At 37.2% G+C, this 10507-nt stretch overlaps 1 protein-coding gene and 2 non-coding genes across 3 annotated transcripts; all 3 read left to right on the top strand.

The window, feature by feature from the left end:
• Nucleotides 1-1186: 1186 nt before the first annotated feature.
• On the top strand, nt 1187-4898 carry rpl37 (ribosomal protein L37). The gene is made up of 4 exons (XM_052104384.1): nt 1187-1247; nt 2319-2454; nt 2751-2835; nt 4796-4898. The coding sequence occupies exons 1-4, from the start codon at nt 1245-1247 to the stop codon at nt 4863-4865; spliced, it is 294 nt and encodes a 97-aa protein (XP_051960344.1). The 5' UTR covers nt 1187-1244; the 3' UTR covers nt 4866-4898.
• On the top strand, nt 2564-2641 carry LOC127628295 (small nucleolar RNA SNORD72). Its single transcript, XR_007968646.1, has one exon. It is a non-coding gene; the product is annotated as a small nucleolar RNA SNORD72 (small nucleolar RNA).
• LOC127628294 (small nucleolar RNA SNORD72) lies at nt 4472-4550 on the top strand. Its single transcript, XR_007968645.1, has one exon. It is a non-coding gene; the product is annotated as a small nucleolar RNA SNORD72 (small nucleolar RNA).
• Nucleotides 4899-10507: the final 5609 nt, after the last annotated feature.

The raw sequence follows: 10507 nt of genomic DNA, 5'->3' as shown, positions 1-10507 counted from the left end.
ATATAAGTTTGTTATCATAGGATATATATGTATTTGTTTATTACAAGAGAAATTAGCACTATATTCATTCAGATAAACACTATATCATGTTCATTTTCTGTGCAATAATGGTGAATTATAAGTATTCAATGCAATGCATTTACTTACTCAATGTGGTGCTGATGAAGCAATGAACAGTATATGACTATTGTCATTTGAGTGTACTTTTGAAAATATGTGAATTGTGTGTCTACTTAGACTTAAAAAGTGCCTGAGAAAATACGTGTGTGTACATTGTTTTTAGCTCAGTTTGTGTTTGACAGCCAGAAATATTAGTGTGGAAGTAATGAATCCAGTTTCTCTTTTATAAATGAAAAATAAAACATAAAATATATTCTATTCTATTATTTTTCTAAATGTCTTGAAAATGTAGGAAATGTTGACACTATGTAGATACTTTGTTTGTAATAATGTATGGCGAAACATCCATGCATTTACAGGTTAAAATGAATGTCTCAGCTCTGTAGATCCATAAAACGCAAGTCCACATTTTTGAAGCTCCAAAAAGCACATAAAGGCAGCATACAATCAACCCATATGACTCCAGTGGTAGGAGAGAAGAGCACTGTTTAAGGGCTGTTTAAAAGTGGAGATTTATTATAAAAAGGACTTAAATATTGATCTGTTTCTCACCCACGCCTATCATATCACTTTGAATACAAGAATTTAACCACTGGAGTTGTGTTAATTACTTTTATGCTGCCTTTTATATGCTTTTTGGAGCTTCAAAGTTCTGGCCACCATTCACTTGCATTGTATTGACATACAGAGCTGAAATATTATTGAAAAAATATAACATTGTGATCTGCTGAAAATTAGACAGACATACACATCTGGGATGGAATGAGGATGATTAAATTATGAGAGAATATTCATTTTTGGGTGAACTATCCCTTTAAATTAACCAAGAATGAAATGCTATATCGACTGTTGAATATTTCAAAATTTTTGGTATCGCATAAATGTTTTATTATCATTGCCCTTTTGATTATTTTCTTACTGTAGGCTATCTTTGGAGATACATATTATTAATGCTTCTTTTTCTATTGTTTCTTTGTTGTTGTTCAAGTAATAAATGTTCATGTGTGAATAAAGTCCGCAGTCTAGTGGGAAGCATTTGTTTGTCACACCGGAAGAGCGCCGGTGCTTTTTTAGTGTTACACTCGCGCCTGTTCCGGTCTCTTTCGATTCAACTCTAAGGAAAGATGGTGAGTTCCAAAGCGCTCCCCTTCAAAATCCCCTAACATCAGTTTAAAGGGGCATTTTTATCACACAACTGTTCATAATATCACACGAACTCATATCCAGAATTCGGTATCATCCATTATGTCAGCGATGATAAGAGTTGTAGTTTGATTTTGTCCGTTAGCATGTCAAATAGCCTTTCCGTACTGACACGGTGAGCATCCGTAACGAGCCTGTTAGCGTTTAAATAACCACGTTTTAGTTTACGTAAAGGTTTAAAGACCTGTCTGTGTCAGACCAGACTTTTGCCTGAAAAGTATTACTAATGGCGTATTAACGTTGCATGAGTTCATATTGTATCTATCTGTAAACACGCTAACTGCGGCTCAAAACCTAGTGAGCTACCTATCTAGGGAGCATGTCTAAACGTCACATACTGAATTACTACCCCTTGTGCATCAATTAAATAAAAATAAAAAGTTACACCAGGTCCTTGGAGGACAAAAATGTCAGTTTAAAAAAAACTGCCATAAAAATACATATATTATTTTCCACTTTCATTTTTTTTTTTAACATCAGTCCTTATAACTACCAAATATTCATATTTGCAGGATATTAACCATTTAAATGCCTGCTTAGATAATGCCAGTGTTTTTTTTTTACACACACAACACACTCTGACATCAATACACACACACATACAATTTTAGCTGAAACATTTATTAAATTGGCCTGCATTATAATACAATTATATAATACAAAAAATAATATAATTCAGGAAATGGGGGGGGGGGAGAGCATGAATTTGCTCCATAGGCTAATCATGAGAAAAATGGTGCCATCTGGTGGAAAATATATATAAAAGAAATTTAAGCCAGGGCTCTGCAATGAAAGCATAATATCAAAGATGTTATGCTTTAATGGCACTGGGCTAAAATATTGCCGTTTCAATGGGGACATTTTTGTGTTCACGTGTATTATAGGAACTGAGGTTGAAATTTTGCCGTTTTGGCAGCCAAAGTGAGAGCAAAATGAAAAGTATAAAAATGTCCTGAATGTCGCACAAGGGTTAAGTTTCCTGTGTTGTTTTCCAGACGAAGGGTACGTCATCTTTCGGCAAGCGCCGTAATAAGACGCACACACTGTGCCGTCGCTGTGGATCCAAGGCATATCACCTGCAGAAGTCCACCTGCGGCAAGTGTGGCTACCCAGCCAAGCGCAAGAGAAAGTGTGAGTATCCCAATGCACACTTGTGATGGACCATGCTTTAGTCTGTATGTGGTCTACGACAGTTTGTATATGGATTATACCAGCATCTGTGTTCTATCTACCATATCGAAGCTTACCAGTGATGTCCAAATATAAATGTCTGAACAAATGACTGTCCAGTGATATTAGTTTTACTCTGAGGTAAGCCTAGAGCAGTGTTTATGGACAGGCTGGTGATTGAGCGTGGTGCTGGTCTGAGCTTATTCATTGGCTGCTTTCATTTGTATATTAATGGTGTAATCATTGTGTATTTGTAGACAACTGGAGCGCTAAGGCCAAGAGACGCAGCACCACAGGAACCGGCCGTATGAGGCACATGAAGGTCGTGTTCCGTAGGTTCAGGTGAGTTAACATGCATTGCAGTCACCAGGTCATATGTTGTTTGTGTACATGTGGTTTTATCCTTGTGGAGATGCAGCAAAATGCTTCAGAATGCTTCCCATGCATGTCAAGAGAACATGTGAGGAGGTCTGGAGGTACCTGCATTTGTATAACTTGAGTCTGAATGAATATGACATCTTTATGGATCTAAACTCCTGAAGAGAGTGTCCGTGTCTCATAGCAGTCGTAGCATGCATGTGCCAACCACCTGTGTGTGTGCACGTAAACGGTTAAATAGGGTATACGTTGACAGGCTCGCTTACTACTGTACGCAGACGCTGAGTGTTCTCGTCATTTGAAAGTGTACCCAGGTCTTTACACTTTTAATGCTATGTGTTGTACAAAACAAACCCAGATGGGACTTGTGACAGAAATCAAGTACGTTTCAGCCTAAGTAAGATGCATTTTAATTACCACAAGCATGCCAATTCTTAACGATCACCAAAACGGAGAATGAGACGTTTTTGTCTGCAAACACTTATTATATGTAGTTCAAAACGGCGTTGTTACTCTGATGTGAATCGTGAACACATATTCACGATTGCTGTAGCAAAACGGATAGCCACAAAAATGTTCATTAATTTAAGGAATTTCACCCAAAAATTCTCATTTAATCACCCTCATGCCATCTCAGATGTGTATGACTTTGTTCTGCAGAACACAAATGAAGATTTGTATAATATCTCAGCTCAGTAGGTCCATAAGTAGGCAAGTGAATGGGTGCCAAAATGTAAGCTCCAATAAGCATATATAGGCAGCATAAAAGTAATCCATATGACTCCAGTGGTTAAATCCATCTCTTCAGAAGTGATATGATAGATTTGGGTGTAAAACAGATCAATATTAAAGTCCATTTTTGCTAGAAATTCTTCTTGATGGCCAGTAGGGGGCATATGCATGAATGTGAATCACAGGAAGAAAGTTAAAGTGGAGATTTACTGAGCAGGGAGGAGATTTTATAGAAAATATTGACTTAAATTTTGATCTGTTTCTCACCCACACCTATCATATCTCTTCTGAAGACATGGATTTAACCATTGGTGTTTTATGGATTACTTTTATGCTGATTTGTGTCATTTTTGGAGCTTCAAAATATTGGCACTCATTCACATACATTGTATGGACCAAAAGAGTGGAGCTATTCTAATATTCCTTGAAATCATTTTGTGATTAATCGCAATTATTCATGGTACATTAAAAGATAATCATTTTTATTTAAAATGATGTTTGCTACAAAATATTGAATACTGAAGTTTAAAATATCAAAACTATTTTATCGAGCGCCATTCAGTCTTTATCGCACACACCCTGGGTTGCTCTCGTGTTTCACTTTGACACTGGTTCAGATGACAGTGAGTGTGAGTTTTTGGGTTCTTTCATCAAAACTTTGTGGTTCCCTGGAAATCTGATGTTTTGCTGGTTCCAGTCTTTACCATTTGATTAAGGGAAAGGTCAAAACGGTGGACAGGAGTTAGTTTAGTTTGTTGCCATATTACACCACTAGTTGCTAGAGATGTTCTTGGGAGCCCCAATCATCAGTTTTGCACAACTATATTTACCAAAAATGAGGTTGTCGTCAGGTCAGATAAGCAATCTAGGCTTACCAATGATGTCATAAAAATAAATGTCTGAACAAATGACTATCCAGTGAATATAATTTAATACTGAGGTAAGCCTGAGATATGTACACTGACATCTGTTAGGAATCAGTTTTCATTACTCTTGTGCCGTTGTGCTCACAGCAACAGATTTAAAACACTAGTTTGGAGGGACATGACCAATAATCAGGCATGTTAAGTGTTTTTGAATTTTAGTCTCTAGTGTTGCTGAATGCAAAATGAAGCTAAAAAATGTCACAAGATGCCATTTAGTTATTTTTTTCTGTCTTTTTGTTTGCTAAAGCATGTTTTCTCGGTTTCAGAAATGGATTCCGTGAGGGAACCGTGCCCAAGCCCCGTCGGGCAGCAGTAGCTGCATCCAGCTCCTCATAAACTGTGTTTCCAATAAAAGTTACGTTTCAAATGTCTTGACTGAATGCCTCTTTTATGAACTGTCAACTTTAAGCTGGAAAATTGTGCTTTTTAACCTATTAAATCTCACTTCAAGCCATTTGGAAACCAAATTTGCTTAAAATATGCAGTCCGACTATGAACTGGAGGAGAACCTACCAATACTATTGTTAATATGGATTAGTTTAGTTACGGATTATTTTTTTTCTTCAATATCTTCAGCTGTTTAAACCTTTTGAGTTACAATGGAAGCCAAGCATGTGAAAATATTCAGCAATGTTATAATTTTGAAGAAACTGGGAAATTGGAATTATTTTCTGAGGTAATGGAGCACAACAGTGCTTTCCCAACTTTCAGCCATCTGGGTTCCGGAAGTAATTTTCCCACAGAAATTCCAAAGGCTCTTTATAAAAGAGTTCCATGAACTGAACCCACCAGCTCTAAGGGGAATCCCAACATTACAAACTATGATTTGAAGCAAAAAAGTCTTTGGATGAGGGGATGAACTACAATCCATTGTGCATGATGTAATCTGATAAAAATAAGCGATGGGAATAGAGTCATTGATAAGTATAGAAAGCATATGTTTTGGCTTTACTGTAAATATTGCAATATACATATGTGTAGGGAGACTGACTAGATTGTGTCATTCACTGCATAATGGAAGTGGGCACAGGCTTTGTTTCACTGCTGGACCGTGGGAAATGTAGTTTTTCACCAAGCATTCTGCTATTAAACACTTTTAAAACAATTAAGTTAAAATATACGTGGATTGGTGGCTTCTACAAAGGCATATATCATTGCTAAACAACCTCAGAGTTTACAGTAAGTCTGCCTTAAAAGGTTTACAAGTTATCACTGAAAATCAATTAGTCTATGGCAAAAAGTAATGGAATTTTTACTTCTGGAATTAGACTGTTGCAGTCTATTGACAGTAGGGAACGGTATTGTCAAAAGAGCTCAACTTTAATTTAGAGGTTAAAAAAATTTACTGAAGTAAAGTAAAATTCACTATTGAGTGTATGATCAGCTATTCAACAGTTGTGAAGTGTTGTGGTATGTAAGCATGATATTTTGAGGCTGAAGTTTTTAGCAGAGCCCAAGATGGACCACTAGTTTTCAAATAAATGGGAGGAATTGGAACTGCCAATATGGCGGATATAGGAAAGGAAGCCCCGTCTTACAGGTAAGACAGCCAATCACCTTTTAGATAAAGACCTTGCCTGTCAGTTAACAAAGTGTGATCTGAGATGAACAGGCACAATTTATGATACCATCGTTTTCAGATAGTACAGCTGATTTGAAATATGTTATTTGATTGTGATCTTGTCAACCATTTTGGAGATTTCGGTCTTTCCTCATTCAAGTAGATTGGAGCTGTACTTTCATGCCAATTGTATCAGGATGTGTCTAGAAGGACACCTCCAAGTCCATAGAAAATAGTTGCCTGGCTGTGAAATATCGAGGCTTAATGCTAGTTTTATACCATGCTTTTCATAACAGTTGCCAGTTGAGGGCGCTATTTTGCTACTGACACTTCTGCTCGGTGTATGGGGTTTTGGAAAGATTGCATGGCTGATTCAATGGCTCAGTACTTTAGCACACATGTAGTCATGCACTGCAGTACAAAACAATATTACAAACAGTTCTTGGTGGTGTAAAAAGTATCAAATTCTTGAGCTAATCTTTCAGTAAATCTTGGGCAGAATGGGTCTGAATGACTGTTAGTAGAAATCTGATTCTTTCAACAACAACAAAAGAAAATAGGCTATGGCTGCAAAGACTTGACTGAGGTGCATCAAAGTGGTAAATGAAGCACCCCAAAACAGATATTAATTGAGTATTTATGGAGGTATTACTGATATGTGGGGAGATCATGTTAAAGGGGTGAATGGGGCAAGTTGTCACCTGAGGAAATTGTCACATGGGCCATATCTCAGTAACTTTAAGGTTACTATGTTTTAGCTTTTTAATATGTATAAACACAATAAATCATACTGGGATACTTTAAAGAGATCTTTAGAAAACCTTCAATGTATTGATGTTTCAAGAACCCAGAAACCAATACAATGACCTGAAGAATCTATCATTTAACATCATACAGTTTTTCATCATCAAAGTAGCATATAGCCAACTCAAGAACCAGATAATTAATTACCGTAATTAAATTACTTTTCATTGAAAAAAAAAGTAAAGTAAGGGATTACTTTTAATTTTTCAGTAATTTAATTACAGTTACTTCTGATATAATTGTGTTAAATACAGTATAGACTATAGAACAATAGTCTATAGTCTAAAGTCTAATGTTAAAATGTATAATGTAAAATGTTTTCTAATTTAACGCTGCCCCCTTAAATTCTTTGGCCAGTTCATGAATAATTGATTTGATTTTATATAATGTATTTTAAAGTATTTCTAATTGACAGATTTCATCTGGTCGAGGATGATAAAGGTTTTAAAAAGTAATTAGTAATAAGTAATGCAATTACTTTTCAGACAGAGTAATTAGTACAGTAAACTAATTAGATTGTAGATGTAATTAGTAGTTAGTAATTAATTACTTCTTTAGAGTAACTTACCCAACACTGTCACAAACCTTATAGTCAAAAATGTATGTATTGGACTGCACACACGTCCAGCTTCCCTGTAAACGCACGTTTGTGTACTGTCCAAAAGCTACTTGCATATTAATGTACCCTGAAAAACACACCCCCTCAAGCATGTGTTGACAAAGTACAGAGAAGCATCACATGTTCTGTGCTTGCACGTTCTCCTCTTCTCTCATCGGAATAAAACAGCTGTTTCCAATTATTCAACATTTGCACAAAAAAATAAAAAATACGGAAAAAATAATTTAGCAACGTTTGGAAGAACACGCATAGACACATAGTGTTTGTGCATGTGTATATCTGTTTACAAAAGTGTTGTGGTTTTTGCCATTTGTCTCTTTATTGGGCAACAGGAAATGTCATATAACAGTGGGATACAGCACACACACCTCTGCTGAGCACACACATGTGGCTATTCATCTCCCACAAGCGTAAAACACTCAGCCGCATACAGCATTCACCCACACGTGTGTAAGAGTTTTGGAATTATTAAGTCTCCTGGTACAGCTTTAATATCACAAACACACTTTTGGCACAAGAATGCAAAAGTCCTGATGTTGTAGATGCGTGTGTGTGTGTCTATAATGCAGACACGATGCTCCTGGCCTACTCTGTAAGTGTACGTCATTTGAGATGACTTTTAAAGGTGAACTCACGTCTGAGAATCTAGACATCACCAAACTCAATTTTAACACACAGGGAGGGGGATTCAAGGTTTAAATAGAGGACCAAAGTGATGCAGGCCTTGGGGAAAATGTATTTCTTAAAAAGCATTTCTGTAGTTTCACTAGTATAAAAAAGTCTATTGTGTTAGGATGTTTTTGAACATATACTGTGATAAAATCATGGTCTCATTTGTACAAGGTTATCGGGTTATTCCATGTCAAATCAACCACATTTTTTCTTAAGAAAGATAGAAACATTTGGTTTTTCATTTAAGCCGGTGTTTCCCAACATTTTTTCTGCCACGGCACACTTTTTACAACTAAAAAATTCTACGGCACACCGCTATCCCTCGCAGGCTAACCATTGTCAATATTTTTCCTTTTCAAGAACTTGTCCATGTTTTCTGTTCGTCTTAGTGGCGTTTACTTGTAATGTTTGAAATTCAGCTATGCAAAAAAAAAAACTAAAACACATTGTGCTAGACTTTCATCGTCCGTAATTTTGAACAGAACTAAATCGACAACTCAAACCTTCCTCCTCGTCCGCATCGACATATACTCGCCGGTGCGTAATCAAACGCATCAAGGAGAGTGATGCTGAGATGATTGTCATTAGATTTTGTGTCTTTGCCTCGGACAGACGACTTCTCATGGCAGTTTTAATTTGGTTTTGGAGTCTGAACCCCGCGTCAAGCGCCGCATTGCCCTCCACATGACAAGAGTCGCATAAAGCGTCATAGAGGGGCGATTTTACGAGTTTGCCACGTTAATAAGTGGGAGTTGTGCACAATAAACAATGAAAACATGTATTTGGAAGAGAGAAAAAGCTTGCAGTTGCTTTGAGAGCAGAAAGTAATAAAATGACTCGTTTATGTTTAGAAGTGTTTTCTTGATGAATTTAAATCAGTTCAATAACTGGGGTCTCTGATATTCGTAAACGATAAGGTAAAATTTATTTAAAAGTAATGATGAGACGTTCAATGTCTCTTCACAAATTTGGACCGTTTTTAAATATTTCTTGTTGCTTAGTATCTCAAAGACATTATTGGTGAAGCAGAAACGTGTGTGTGAAAAAGTATGACGTCACTTCATAGACTTCAATGTATTCTGCAGCGCTGACGCGAGTCATGTGATGACCATTAACATGTATAAATATCACTCACTTCATAGACTTCAATGTGTTCTGCAGCGCTGACGCGAGTCATGTGATGACCCTTTACACGTATAAATATCACTCACTTCATAGACTTCAATGTGTTCTGCAGCGCTGATGCGAGTCATGTGATGACCCTTTACATGTATAAATATCACTCACTTCATAGACTTCAATGTGTTCTGCAGGCTGACGCGAGTCATGTGATGACCCTTTACACGTATAAATATCACTCACTTCATAGACTTCAATGTGTTCTGCAGGCTGGCGTGAATCATGTGATGACCCTTTACACGTATAAATATCACTCACTTCATAGACTTCAATGTGTTCTGCAGCTGGCGTGAGTCATGTGATGACCCTTTACACGTATAAATATCACTCACTTCATAGACTTCAATGTGTTCTGCAGCTGGCGTGAGTCATGTGATGACCCTTTACACGTATAAATATCACTCACTTCATAGACTTCAATGTGTTCTGCAAGCTGACGTGAGTCATGTGATGACCCTTTACACGTATAAATATCACTCACTTCATAGACTTCAATGTGTTCTGCAGCGCTGACGCGAGTCATGTGATGACCCTTTACACGTATAAATATCACTCACTTCATAGACTTCAATGTGTTCTGCAGCGCTGACGTGAGTCATGTGATGACCCTTTACACGTATAAATATCACTCACTTCATAGACTTCAATGTGTTCTGCAGCTGAGCGTGAGTCATGTGATGACCCTTTACGCGTATAAATATCACTCACTTCATAGACTTCAATGTGTTCTGCAGGCTGAGCGCGAGTCATGTGATGACCCTTTACACGTATAAATATCACTCACTTCATAGACTTCAATGTGTTCTGCAGCGCTGAAGCGAGTCATGTGATGACCCTTTACACGTATAAATATCACTCACTTCATAGACTTCAATGTGTTCTGCAGCGCTGAAGCGAGTCATGTGATGACCCTTTACACGTATAAATATCACTCACTTCATAGACTTCAATGTGTTCTGCAGCTGACGCTGAGTCATGTGATGACCCTTTACACGTATAAATATCACTCACTTCATAGACTTCAATGTGTTCTGCAGGCTGAAGCTGAGTCATGTGATGACCCTTTAACCGTATAAATATCACTCACTTCATAGACTTCAATGTGTTCTGCAGCGCTGAAGCGAGTCATGTGATGACCCTTTA

The sequence above is a fragment of the Xyrauchen texanus genome, chromosome 34, assembly GCF_025860055.1.
Source record: "Xyrauchen texanus isolate HMW12.3.18 chromosome 34, RBS_HiC_50CHRs, whole genome shotgun sequence".
Lineage (NCBI taxonomy): Eukaryota > Metazoa > Chordata > Actinopteri > Cypriniformes > Catostomidae > Xyrauchen > Xyrauchen texanus.
This window is presented reverse-complemented; position numbering and strand designations above follow the sequence as displayed.